Genomic DNA, 14,592 nt, shown 5'->3' with positions numbered 1-14,592 from the left:
GTTTTACTGAAGTAGAGACAGAGAGGTCAAGATCTAAAATAATGTCAATGAACAGTATCACTCAAGAATGATATTCAGATCTGCAAAACATAAAAAGACAGAAAAAGCAGGGAAAACTAATACCAGTTGTAAAGGAAAAGATCCAATGGCTTTTCTCCACAAATGAAAATGAAAAGCTTCACAGTGTAAAAAAAGATGGCAGATAATTTAACTTTTTTTCTTTATATTTTTGTTAATAAAAATTTCTTATTTATTTGGGAGAGAGAGCGAGCGAGTGTACACACACGCTTGGCAGAGGGAAGGGAGGAGAGAGAATCCCATCAGGCTCTGACCCTAGCATGAAGCCCCATGGTAGGCTCAATCTTATGATCATGATATCATGACCTGAGCCAAAATCAAGAGTCAGGCGCCCAACCAAGTGAACCACCCAGGCCCTGCTGTAAATAAAAATTTCTATACTGCATATATATAATCAGAAAAACAAAGGTGTTATTTCCAATTTTCTTTTTCCATCAATCATAGTGGGTTGATGCTCATTTCTCACTAGTATTACTCAGGATCAACAGAAAGTAATTAATTTTATTGAGTGCCTATTCTGATAAGATTGCTAAACAATCTGGAAACCACAAAGAAAAATTAGAAATAGTCCTTGCCTTTAAGTCCTTAACAATATTGTCAAGGAATCAGAGACTTGATCAGCAATATGAAATTATGTGATCATTAGCAGGAATTTGAGATCATAAAATTGATCCAATTTAGCTGACTTCTAAAGAAGGCAAAGTATGGTTTTATTAACACCATGAATTTTTTTTAAGATTTTATTTTTATGTAATCTCTACACTCAATATGGGGCTTAAATCTACAATCCCAAGACCAAGAGTCATCAGCCAGGTGCCTCAAAACATGTTCTTTTTTCTCTATATCCAACCTGGGGCTTGGACTCATGACCCTGAGATCAAGAGTTACATGCTTTACTGACTGAGTCAGCTAGGTACTCAATATCATGATTTAATTAAAGAGGCAAATGAAATTTTCATGAAGATTGTTATATACTGGAAATATGGCCCCTGGTAATTTATAATCAGGTCACATTGGAAAAATATGGTAGAAACCAGCAGGCTAAGGATGACAGTTGTTGAATAACTTATGTGAGGTTAAGTTTAAATTTATATATAAGGGAGCTGTATTAATGTCTCTCAGCATTCCCAAAGATATGCCTGTCCAATTCCACTGGATCGGTATCCCCATTGAGTCCAAAGAAGACCCTGAACACGAAGTATACTTCCATATACCTTTTCGGCTTAGTCTCTAGCTTTTGATCATAGGGAGGTTGTTTCTGTTTCATTTTTCTGAGTTCCTGTTTCCTTCTCCTCTTAATATAATTCTTAAGCATCACCAGAATGTTCTGAAGATGATGAAACAGTACTATACTGTCATCCCTACTCCAGGCACTAAAACTAACAGTCAGCCAAATAAAACAGTTAATAGATCTTCCTAATAATGGACATAATTCCACAAAGATGACCAAACTATTACAATTCTTAAAACCAACACACATCATGAAGCCATAGGTACCAAATAATTAGATCTTGCAGTGTTCTAATTTTAAAAACAGACAATTGACTTGCAAAATTGAAAAGAGAGGGGGTGCCTGACTGGCTTAGTCGGGTAGAGCATATAACTTTTGATTGCAGGGTTCTAGGTGTAAGCCCTATGCTGGGTGTGAGGCCTACTTAAAATATTTTTTTAAATAAAATAAAATATCAAAATTTGGAAAGAGAAACTCTAAGACTAGTACGTGGGGGCAAGAATGCAGATTTAAGTGTGAGCATACAAAAGTGTTGGTGTAAACTACATAAACAGGTGAATATGTACCTGTGCATGAATACATAGGAATGAAAGTCATAGGAATAAGAATGGTTATATATATGCTAAATCTATTAATAACAATAGAGACATCTGGACACTGGGAGTATGGGAGAAATCCGTGCCTAGTGAATTAATAATTAAGTTTGAAATTTAAAACAAGAATGAAGAAATTCCTTCAAAAGAGAAGAAAAAAGCCTCATGAGGATTGGAGAGAAAAAACTTGGCATCAACTTTCTTCTTAAAGAAATACTACTACTCTCTCTCTCAAATAAATAAATCTTTAAAAAAGTGGGGGCGCCTAGGTGGCTCAGTTAGTTAGGTATCCAACTTGTGATTTCAGTTGAAGTTGTGATCTCATAAGTCACGGGATCAAACCCCATGTCAGGCTCCAGACTCAGCAGAGAGTCTGCTTGGGATTCTCTTTCTTCCTCTCCCTCTGCTCCTCCCCCTGCTCTTGTACTCTCTCTCTCTTTCTCTCTCTCTCTCCCTCTCTCTCAATACATCCTTAAAAAAAATACTACAGTCCTCTACATGAAGAAATTTAGATGAAAAAGTTTAAAAAGTGAGAATTCAAAACAAATCATCAAACTTTTCTTTTTTTTAAAAAAAGATTATTTACTTATTTTAGAGAGAAAGAGAGAGCAAGGGTGGGGTGCTGAGGGACAGGAAAAGAGAGAATCTCAAGCCGACTCTGTGCTCAGTGCATGCCTGACACAGAGCTCAAGACCCTGAGATTATGACCTAAGATAAAACCAAGAGTCAGATGCTCAACCCACTGAGTCACCAAGGAGCCCCTTCTTCTAAAAATATAGGGGAAAATATATTTCTACATGCCAAGAGAAAGTTACATTGGAAAGAAAAAGATAGGCAGTGGTTAGGCTGACAGAAAAGGATACTATGCCCCAGAGATTGCACGAAATTGTCCGATAAAAAGGAATAAAACACTTTACGTATTAAAATGGAACGAAAGGGATCCCTGGGTGGCGCAGCAGTTTGGCGCCTGCCTTTGGCCCAGGGCGCGATCCTGGAGACCCGGGATCGAATCCCACATCGGGCTCCCGGTGCATGGAGCCTGCTTCTCCCTCTGCCTGTGTCTCTGCCTCTCTCTCTCTCTCTCTGTATGACTATCATAAATAAATAAAAATTAAAAAAAAAATAAATAAAATGGAACGAAAAAAATCCAAACATGCCTACATCTAAGAAGCCATAGAATTCGTAAAGTCGGGAACTTAAATACAAATACTATATAATAAGTCCTGGTTAGCTCCATGCATCAGAATTAGAAAAAAAAACTCAAAGAACTTGCTACAGATTGAATGTTTGTAAGCTCCACTAAAATCTATAAGTTGAAATCTAGTTCCCAATGTGATGGTATTGGGAGGTGGGGCTTTGTGAGGTACTTAGGTCATGAGGGCAGAGCTTTCATGAAGGAGACCTCAGAAAGTTCCCCTGCCTCTACCACTGTGTAAAGACATAGCAATAAAATAAGGTGGCAAGCCTCTTTGCAGAAGCAGTGGGCTCTCACCAAAAAGAATCTGCTGGTGACTCAATCTTGGACTTCCCAGCTTCCAGAACTCTGACATATAAATTTATGTTGTTCATGACTACTCAGTCTGGTTTTCTGTTAAAGTAGCCCAAATGGACTAAGACAGAACTAGTAAGAAGTAGTTTGACTAAACAGTGAGAAAGTTGTTCAGATGAGCAAGGGAGCTGAATTTACATGGATGGAAGGGAAACATCTGAGGCTGAAAGTTCTCAGAGATTTAGGGGCAGAGAGTGGGAGCAAAATGATAGAGCAGGTTGTCTTGAGCTCAATCTAGCTGAGCAGAGCTAAGAAAACATATAACCGTTTAATGAAAGATAATGTTTTTTGACAGTTCTAGGTCAATTATGCGGTGCCTTGCACACTGGTATATAAATTAATGTGCATGACTCATTTTAGCAAAACATCCACTGCATGACATTTTTAGCCTTATATAAAAATAGAGCACTCTCAGAGAATACCAGTGCTGGGTCATGAGTTAAGAGTCAAGCTAAAAGGTAACTTATGTGTTTCTTATGATGATGGATATCATAGTTGTCCAAAGCACAACTCAAATGATAATATAACACGTGGAAAAATATTCAATTTAGTCACAGTATATTCAGACTCAAACCTGCAAAGAGTACTTCTCCACATCGGATAGGTTTCCGTGGTCTTGTCCTTGGTCCCTGCATTAGTGGTCGTTCTTGAGGCAATAGGAGATAGTTTTTAGCTTCATCTACCAAGTCTCTGTGGAGAAAACCTTGCCTTTATTCCAAATGTCTAAATAACATTGTTAGTCAAATCCCAATATGGTTTAGGAATATGTAAGTTGGCAAAGGGGAGCAAGCATAAATCAAACCAAATCATGAATGCCAGCTAATATTAAAAAGTCACAAACATGAGAGAATTGATGCCAGCCACATTACAAGTTGTAAATTGATTGGTATTTCCACCAAGACTTGCTATCTTAGTGTAAAATTTAGCCTAAAACTCAGTAGGCTTGGGGCCAACAGTAATGTATGGGAAAAGTAAAACTTACAACTCAATTACCAATCTCCATAGTTACTGCTTTCTAATGAATTTTATTAGATTCTGCAGGATACTAGCAAAGCGGCACATCAGCCCTGGCCCTAGATATTTGTTAGATGAGTTAAACATTAAAACTAGGTCAAAAATTGGACTGCTAAAAAGAAGCACTGTACTGTCATTTGATATTAATTTACTATCTGGCACTGTATGAAATGGTTTACTCACAAGTCTACTGAGGATGAACAATTTTTTTTCTATTATAAGGTACTTTCTTTTTTTTAATAATAAATTTATTTTTTATTGGTGTTCAATTTGCCAACATACAGAATAACACCCAGTGCTCATCCTGTCAAGTGCCCCCCTCAGTGCCCGCCACCCAGTCACCCCCAACCCCCGCCCTTCTCCCCTTCCACCACCCTTAGTTTGTTTCCCAGAGTTAGGTACTTTCTGAGAAGATCCTAGTAATTATACTTATTGAATACAATATCCTAACACAAAATATTTATGTGTGTACTCCTCTTACTTGAGTCCTCTGAGTGATTCAGTGCCTGATCAATGCAAATTCAATCTCAAATTCTTTCTTAATTTTGAACGTATTTCCTAAAATATATTTTCATTTCTCTAAATTTTAATGTTATAAAGAGTAATTTATTGCTGCACGACCTAGTCCCAAGCATGATCCAATAATGCACTTCCAATATATGGCTTTGATAAGACTCCTTCTGAGTTTATTTAACCTAAAAAACCCCAGAAAAACCAATAATCTCCTCCCCATAATCCCAAGCTAATGACCAAGAGCTTTTTCGAGCTTCTTCAGCATTAAAAACAAAGACTGTGATCTCCTAATGGCCAGTTTTAATTAAGTGCTCAGGGGTTCCTAGAAAGAGTACTATAGTACAGTATAGCATAGTATAGCAAATACTTAGCAAGCCAAACCAAAATTAATAGTAACAACAAGAACACTTACAGTTCTGTGTCATTTCCTGTTTTGAGGGTTTAATATGTATTAACTTGCCAATTACCCTATGGAATAAGTACTATTATTATCCCTACTTTACAGATGAAGAAACTAGAGTAGAAAGAGGTTAAAGTAACTTGCCTAAGGTCCCATAGCTAGTAAATGGTGAGGTCAGGATATCAGGAAGGGGCTTCTTTTAAAAGTGACTTTAGAAGTACTTTTACTTTGTGTATTAGAACCAGTACAATCTTATTTATGTTTTATGAGGGAAGGACAACTTTGCCTGTTTCTTCAGCTTTCAGAATTCATAATTCATACAGTTTTCTTTCTGCTATTGTAATGTTTGAGGGAATTGTCATTTGTTTGTTTTTTAAGTTTAAAAGACAAATATCTAAAACCACCTCTGACATCTCTTGTTAAAAGGACAGGCTTCAGATTATAGAAGAAATGCAAATGAATCTACATGTTCTACCTCTGTTCTAGGGATTTGTAATACTAGAACAAGTTTCTTTAGTCACTAAGGGAGACCCAAAGGTCAGTGTAGTTTAAAGAGTTCTGAGTACTGACTTGCTCTTTCATTTTTATATACATAAAAATGGTTAAAAATACCATATGGCTTGATTTGAATCTAAATCTTAAAATCTATCAAACTGGGAAAAGTAATTTATTAAACTGTGCCTATATTATAGAGATAGTACAATAAAATAGGTGTTTTCTTTGTATTATAAAAGCATTTAGAATTTCTTTCAATCAAAAAACATTATGAAACTATTCCATCAAGCTCTAGTGGAAATCTTTCCACAGATGCTTGAGGAGTAATCCTTTGACTCTGTCTACATCCTCAAAAAGTAAGGCTGGTCCTATTCCTTAGGCAGGCATTGTGATGGAATGAAAAAGTGCTCCTGACACTTGTTGACAGAGTCAACAGCATTAACTACCTCAAGAAAAACAGATATTAGCAGAGAACTGCCTCTTCAAATTCAAGCTTGCATTAAAATCTTAGAAATCTACCTCTTTATTGTCACTTCTACACCAATTAGCACCACACATAAAAACTAATGGAATGGAATACTGGAAGTTCAGTCATCTCTTCTTCCATCTCCTCCTCTTGTCCCTAACCCAGAAGAAAAACCTGTTAAATATCGTCCTGGTGTCAGCACTAGAAATACAAATATTTAGGAAGCAAAATGAATAAGGAAATTAGGAGAAAAAGGAGAAAACAGGAATGCTAGTTGTTCATTTTTCCTACCTAGGGCCATTCATACCTGCATTCTTCATCACTTTTGATGAGGGGATCAGAGCCTACGGTGCCCACCAGGAACTTGGGACTAAGCAAAGGCAGACGAACATGCTGCAGTACCTAAGAGGTAATAAATACCATTAAAGGCACAAGCTTCCACTTGCAAGATATTTGAGAGAATACATAACCCCTGCTCCCATACTGTGGTTTCCAATTGCTTTGGGATCTAATTGAATTAATTTGATTTAATTAATAGATAATAAAGAGGGAGGGAGAGCATAAATACTAAACCTAAATTTACTCTACAATTCAGTAATCAGAATAATCAGAAAATTGAAAGCACACTAATATCACTTTAGAATGCTCTCAGTAATATAAGCTCCTCTATAATTAGCTTATATGACTGGACTGTAATAATCGGAAGAATATCCTATTAAATTGCTAAAGACTACAATCATAATAACAAGAACACTAACATTTCATTTAGTGATCACTTATGGCCTGTATCATCCCTGTACTCCTCAAAATGAGATGGGATTTCCAAGCCACATTGGGAAGGAAACCAAGATAATGGCTATCTTTGTTTTCTTTTGTTCATTTAGTATTATTTGGGTTCTGACTTGTGCTATAATCCTAACTTAGGGTTGATGCAAAATAGAGAAAACCAAGGAGAAAAAATTCATAAACACTGAAAATGCTTCTAAACACTATCTCCTTGATTCCTGGGAGACAGATGGTCTCTCTTACAGTCTAATATAAGGGGCAGTGACAACTGTTTCTTTTTTGCAAGTCAAATATATACTATTTCATCCAGTACAAAAGAAGACAGTTACTTGGAGAAACAGTCCCATCATACCTGGGGTAACTGAGGACGTCTTTCTTGAATACTGTATTTGACCCAGGCCATCACTGCATTGAACACCTGTTCTTCACTGCGAACGTTTAGTTCATCACTAGATATTATATCAATGAGCTGATTGGCTGGAAGCAACATGAACTCTTCACTTTCCATTACCTGTTCAAAGTTAGGTTAAGAATAAAGAAAAAAACTCTGTGATCTATGATCACATTTAATGTACTGTTTCAATACTGTTCTTTCAGGGTTATGGGGCAAAACTCTATTCCATAATGGAGCTAAAGCTCAAAATAGTCTAGAATTGGGGACACCTGAGTGGTTTAGCGGTTGAGCCTCTGCCTTTGGCTCAGGGCGTGATCCCGGGATCCAGGATTGAGTCACAATAAATTTTTATTTATTTTTAAGATTTTTAAAAAAGATTTTATTTATTCATCACACACACACACAGAGATAAAGATAGAGAGAGAGATAGAGAGAGAGAGAGGCAGAGACATAGGCAGAGGGAGAAGCAGGTTCCATGCAGGAAGCCCAATGTGAGACTTGATCCCGGGACTCCAGGATCATGCCCTGGGCTGAAGGCAGACACTTAACTGCTGAGCCACCCAGGCATCCTCTATTTTTAAGATTTTAATTAATTTATTTGGTAGAGAGAGCGAGAGTACAAGCAGGGAGAATAGGTGGGGGAGAGGGAGAAGCAGGGTCTCTGTGGAGTAGGGAGCCCAATGCGAGCTCAATCCCAGGACCCCTGGTATCATGACCTGAGCTGAAGGCAGATGCCCAACTGACTGAGCGACCCAGGCACCCCAAATCTTTAGTTTTAAAGAATAGATTTTGATATTTGAAAATAGTGGGATAAAATTAAATGTCAAATCTGTTTTTAAAAAGTGTATGAAGAAGTTAGATTATTTTAAATGAGAAATTAAGTATAACTATAAAATATAACTCTATTATCTTTAGTGGGGTATAAACACCTTTTAGTCATGGTGTATTCCGCTTTTTAATTGGAATCAACTTACTAATACTTTATTGGCATTTTTCCCATCTAAATTAATGAGAGAGACCTGTCTGTAGTTTTCTTTTGCTATCTGTGTTTTTTTTTTTTTTTTTTTCTATCTGTGGTTTTGATATCAGGGCGATTTTGTCTTTATTTGCCAACCTCCTTTTCTTTAAATTTAAAAAAAAATTTTTTTAAAGACTATTTATCTCAGAGACAGAATGAACAAGAGGAGGGGCAGAGGCAGAAGCAGATTTTATTATCCAGGAATAGAGAAAATTAAATTATTTCACAAAAAAGTACCAAGCCTAGATAGTTTCACAGAAAAATTCTACCTAAGTTTCAGAAAGGATATAGTTCCAATGTTATATATATTGCTTCAAAGCATAGAATATGCAGGAAAACTTCTAACTCATGTTCATGAAGTGTATATATTTAACCTGATAAAGACAGCACAAGAAAATGCAAAGACTAGCATCACTTAACAATATCAATATAAAAAGACTATATAAGGGGCACTTGGGTTTGCTCAGTGGTTGAGCATGTGCCTTTGGCTCAGGTCATGATCCTGGGGTCCTGGGATCGAGTCTCACATCGAGCTCCCCTTAGGGAGCCTGCTTCTCCCTCTGCCTGTGTCTCTGCCTCGCTCTGTGTCTCTCATGAATAAATAAATAAACCTTAAAAAAGGACTATATAAACTATTAGTGAATAGATTCCAACATCACATTAACAGTACACCATGACCAAAATGTGTACCTAAAATACAAAGATGCTTTAATTTTAGGACCTCACTTATGTAATTCATAATAATGGGTTTAAGGAGAAAATTCATATGATTACCTCCATAAGTACTGATAAAACCCTTGACAAAATTCAATACCATTCCTAATGAAAAGCATTTAAGAAAACAGGAATTGGTGGACATGATAAAATATTCACACATCAATCCTAAAAACAGTATATTAGTTAATGGGTAAACACCAAAGTCATTCCAAGTAATTCCAGAAACAAAGCAAGTATGTCCAATATTTCCATTACTATTTAACATTTTACTAGAAGTATTAACCCAAGCAACTAAAGGGGAAAAAACAACCAGAGGCATCAACAACTGGAGGAGGATAAATAAAATGATTAATATGCAGATAACATGACAGGATGCTCATAAAACTATAAAGAATCAATGGCAAAAAATAACCCAAAGAATAAAAAATTTAGTGAGATAGGTTTCATACACATTAATGGCAATTGGTTTGAAGCTGTAATGAAGGGGGAAAAACTACTTACAATAGCAACAAAAAAAATACACTTAGTAACTTAAGAAGAAATGTATAAAACTTAAATGAAGAAAACTATAAAACATTCCTAAGAGATAAAATATAAAACTGAAGAAACGAAAGACATCTCTCATTTCTTAATAGAACACATCATAAAGTGTTTTCTTTTTTAAGATTTTATTTATTTATTTAAGAGAGAGAGAGAGAGACAGAGATGATAGTGAGAGAGAGCACAAGGAGGAAGGAGAGGGAGAAGCTCCCTGCTGTGCAGGGAGCCGGATGTGGGGCTGGATCCCCAGACCCCAGAATCATGACCTGAGCCAAAGGCAGTCACTCAACTGAGCCACCCAGGTGCCCCACGACTGCTCTTCTACACTTATAAATTGATATGATCTCAATAAATACACCAAGGTTTTTTCTTAGAGCTAGATAAGTTGCTACTAAGTTTACCTGGAAAAAATAAACATACAATGAAGTTAGGAAAACATGAAAAACAGAGTTAAATGGGAGGGGTATTAATGACCCTACTCTATATTAAAATATACTACAAAGCCTCAATAAACTAAAACATTGTAGAAAACATTGTGGTAGTGCTGTATGGCCTACACTAGAAGATCTAGAACCCATCCCATACAGAAATACAGTATATAATAAAGATGTTATCTCAAATCATTAGGGCAAAAAGAGACTTTTAAATAAGTGGTACTGGGACTAGATAGATATTTACCAAAAAGATAATAGTAAGTATCTGATACCCTACACAAGATAAATTCAGAGAGACCATATACACACTAGAAAAAAATATGGTTGAATTCCACTGTAACCTGAGGAAACGGGAAGCCTTCAAACTGACTCAAAAGCCAGATGCAATAAAGTAAAAGATTTAAACATCTGACAATATTTAAAAAAAAAAAACAACTTTTGCATGACCAAAAATACCATAAGCAGAGTTGAAAGACAAATGCAAACTGGGACAAAGAGTTTGTCACGTAGCACAGACAGAAATTATCGCTGTTAACACAGAACTTTAAAACACTGAAGAAAAAAAAAAAAAGAAAGAAAAAAAAAATAAAACACTGAAGAGAAAAAAGATTAATAAAATTGAATAGAAAAGTGGGCAAAGGATAATCACAAACAATAATAAAAATTATTTTAAAAAGGCCTCCTAAACATATGGAAGATATTCAATTTTACTTATGTTAAGATAAATGCAAATTAAAACCACACTGAGATTCCATTTCTCATCTATTAGACTGGCAAAAATTCAAAAGGTTGACAATATATTCTGTTAGTGATGTCATGAGGAAATAGTCACCCTCATATATTATGGTCAGAATGGTTCCATCCCCATAGAAGGAAATTTGGTGATATTTAACAAAATTACATACAGTTAACCATTGGCCCTGCAGTCCTATTTCTAGGAATTTATCCTGAAGATAAACCTCTAACACTGAAATATTCAAACACAAGACTATTCATTGCAGCATTATTTGTAATGGCAAAACACTGAACACTAAATGCTCAAACATAGGAAACTAATTGAACGAACTGTGGTAGTACACACAAGGGGAAGAATGCAGCTGTGGAGACAGAACAAGATCTCTATGAACTGATATGGAATGAATTCTGGAATAAATTAAGTAGAAGGCAAAGTGCAAGAGAACAGAATGCTACCTTTTGTGTAGGACAGAAATGGAAATTTAAAAACCATACACGTATCTGCTTAATTTTGTGAAAGTAAGCACAGGAAGGATAAACCAGACTATTAAAGCACCAAAATAATAAGTGGTAACAAAGGACTATAATCTATCAACTAGAATAAAAGTCTAGGAGTCCATAATGCTCATTAATCATTCAGAAGAAGGCAAATTTTTCCTGATAGCAGAACTTTGATAGAAAAGTGGGGAATTTTTTTTCAATCCTCATTTTACAACTATCATAGTAATAACTCATTTGGGCAGAAATAATCAATGGATGTGAAAGTGAATAAAAGCTTTATAAGGAATAGGATATTTACATGGATTCAAAGCATCTCTGTAAAAGTTCTGACTAATTACAAAAGGAAAAATAATAACTTAATAGGAAACTTTAGGGACTCCACTTAACCAAGTGATCAAAGTTAACATAATCAGTAATGGGACAAATCGATAACATGTACTTCTATCATGCACTGAGAAACATGAAATATCACTTACGTAGCACTTCTGCCAAGATGTATAACTTGAATCTACTCATCAGGAAACATCAGACAAGTGGCCTATGCTCTTAAAGGTGGAGGGAACTACTCCTGATTATCCAGAATTCAAAAAAACATGACAATTAAATGCAGTATAATCATCTGCTCTGGAAGCTGGACTGGAAAACAATTGTTATAAAGAACAATACTGGGACAGTTGGTGAAACTGGAATGGGGACTATGGATTAAATAATGTTTTTATCAATGTTAAATTTCCTGAATTTGATAAGAAGTGTTGTAAGAGAAATTTGTAAAAAATTCATAAATAAAGGTCCTTGGCCTTAGGAAATATATGCTGAAGTGTTCAAGTTCATATAGGAATATGATGTATACAATATGTTCTCAAATTGTTCAGAGAAAAATATTTGATTTAACAAGGAGAGAATGGTAAAGCAAATGTGGCAAAATGTTAACAACTGGTAATCTGGGTAAGGGATACATGAATTTCTTGTAAATTTGAATTTTTTTTCAAATAAAGTTAAAATGTTGTTTTTCCAACCTGATAGGTTAACAATGGTATCTTGTTCTGATGTATGTTTCTTTAATTATGTGTAAGGGTGGCTAAGCTTTCATATGTTTATTTACATTTGAATATCTTTTTACACATATTCATGCCCTTTTACCTAATTTTCTACTGTGTTTTTCATGTTTTTTTCTCACTGAATTTGTATGAGTTTTATAGGAATTATTTTTCTTTTCTGTTCAGTATGCTCCATGTAGGAGTTTGGCATGGATTTTTATATTTAGTTTATGGTGCTATTGCTGCTGTTGTTGTTGTTATAAAGAATAAAAAATTCTTAATTTTTAGACAATTAAGTTAATCGATCTTTCTTTTTTTTTTTTTTTTTTTAATCGATCTTTATGGTTTCTCAGTTGTATCCTGCTTGGAGAGGTCATTTTTACTACTAGACAACTAATGGTATCTTCTAGAACTTTAGAATTTTGTTTTTTAGATTTATTCATCTATTGGGATTCCATCTTTATTTTTTCTCCCAAGTTACCATTTTCCAATTGACATTTATTAAACAATTCTACTTTCCTCCAAAGACTTGAAATGTCAACCTCTGGACTCTTTTCAGTTCCACTGATCTATACCTTCTCTAGTACCAAAATGTTTGTAATTTTTTATTATTTTTTTTAAAGATTTTATTTTTATTTATTCATGAGAGACACACAGAGAGAGAGAGGCAGAGACACAGGCAGAGGAAGAAGCAGGCTCCATGCAGGGAGCCCAACGTGAGACTCGATCCCAGGTCTCCAGGATCATACCCTGGGCTGAAGGCAGCGCTAAACTGCTGAGCCATCCGGGTTGCCCTGTTTTAATATTTTTTATGGCCAATTGCCCTAATATTAATTTTTGGAAACTTACTGGCTATGCTAGAATATATGCACACACACAATTTCCTCATTAAAAAAAAATAAAATCCTTTCTGTTGCATTTCAGTATCTCACACTCCCAGTTTTCCTCTTCTTTCCTCTAGTTATTCCGTTTCCTCTGCCGTTGCTCTTTCACTAACCATCCTTCAATGCTGGAAGAATTTTAAGGCTCTTCTCTTCTATCTCCTCTCTCGGTGATCTCATTGGCATTGATTTTTTACTTTGTTCATGTTACTTTTTTTGTTACAAAAGTTTTAAATTTTTATGCAAATTTACCAATCTTTTACGGTTTCTGGATTAAATAGGCCTTGAAAGGATTAAGCCATCATAGTTTCATTACTATGATCTAATTACTATTTTGATGACTCCTACATTTTAGTCTCAGTCTAACCTCTAAGATTACAGACTCTTTAACTGTGGCCTGGCTCAATATCTCTATTTAGACATCTTATAGGTGTCTTGAATATATCTAAAAGGAAACCCATGGGCAGCCTGCGCGTGGCTCAGCGGTTTAGTGCTGCCTTCAGCCCAGGTTGTGATCCCAGAGACCCGGGATCAAGTCCCACATCGGGCTCCCTGCATGGAGCCTGCTTCTTCCTCTGCCTGTGTCTCTGCCTCTCTCTCTCCGTGTCTCTCGTAAATAAATAAATAAATAAATAAATAAATAAATAAACAAACAAACAAACCTAAAAAAATAAAAAAATAAAAGGAAACCCATGATCTTATCTCCTCAAACTGCTCCTTTCTCCAGTACATTTGTAGTACAAATTCCCAGAAACTGGACTGCTGAGTCAAAGAATGTGGACAAATTGTGCAATTTTGATATATACTGCCAAATTTCCTTTCAATGAGATTGCATTGATTTATATTCATACTAGCAATGTAGCTCCATTACCTTGTCTCTATGGCCTTGTCAACAGGGTGAGGAATCAAATTTCTAGATATTTGTAATATAATAGATTATAATTTGTAATCTGAGAAATGAAGAATAGAACTTTGATACACTTTTAATTTGTGTTTCAGTTATTATGAACAATTAATTTGCTGCAGATTTCATATGCTTAAAGGCAATCTGAATTTTTTTACTGTCCGTTTTAGGTTACATCATTGGTCTACGTTATTGACCAATAAGATCTCTTGCTGTATTAAAGAGATTATTGACTGTAATAGTTGCAAATATTTTGCCCCACTTTGTCTTTTTAAAAAAATATTTTACTTTTAAGTAATCTGTATA

The 14,592-nt window shown here is 35.4% G+C and overlaps 1 protein-coding gene across 4 annotated transcripts in view; it reads right to left on the bottom strand.

The window, feature by feature from the left end:
* The window catches only part of KLHL20 (kelch like family member 20), a 55,299-nt gene that overhangs the window by 20,768 nt on the left and 19,939 nt on the right, over positions 1-14,592 (bottom strand). For all 4 annotated transcript variants that reach the window (XM_072733053.1, XM_026001271.2, XM_026001273.2 and 1 more), the window contains 3 exons: positions 7,478-7,636; positions 6,647-6,741; positions 4,026-4,141 (listed from right to left, as the gene is read on the bottom strand). In XM_072733053.1, the coding sequence (XP_072589154.1) occupies positions 4,026-4,141; positions 6,647-6,741; positions 7,478-7,636 (370 nt within the window). The remainder of the gene's footprint in view (positions 1-4,025; positions 4,142-6,646; positions 6,742-7,477; positions 7,637-14,592) is intronic.

The sequence above is a fragment of the Vulpes vulpes genome, chromosome 13 (assembly GCF_048418805.1).
Source record: "Vulpes vulpes isolate BD-2025 chromosome 13, VulVul3, whole genome shotgun sequence".
Taxonomy (NCBI): Eukaryota; Metazoa; Chordata; class Mammalia; order Carnivora; family Canidae; genus Vulpes; species Vulpes vulpes.
The sequence above is the reverse complement of the archived record's forward strand: the minus strand, read 5'-3'. Positions and strand labels throughout refer to the sequence as shown.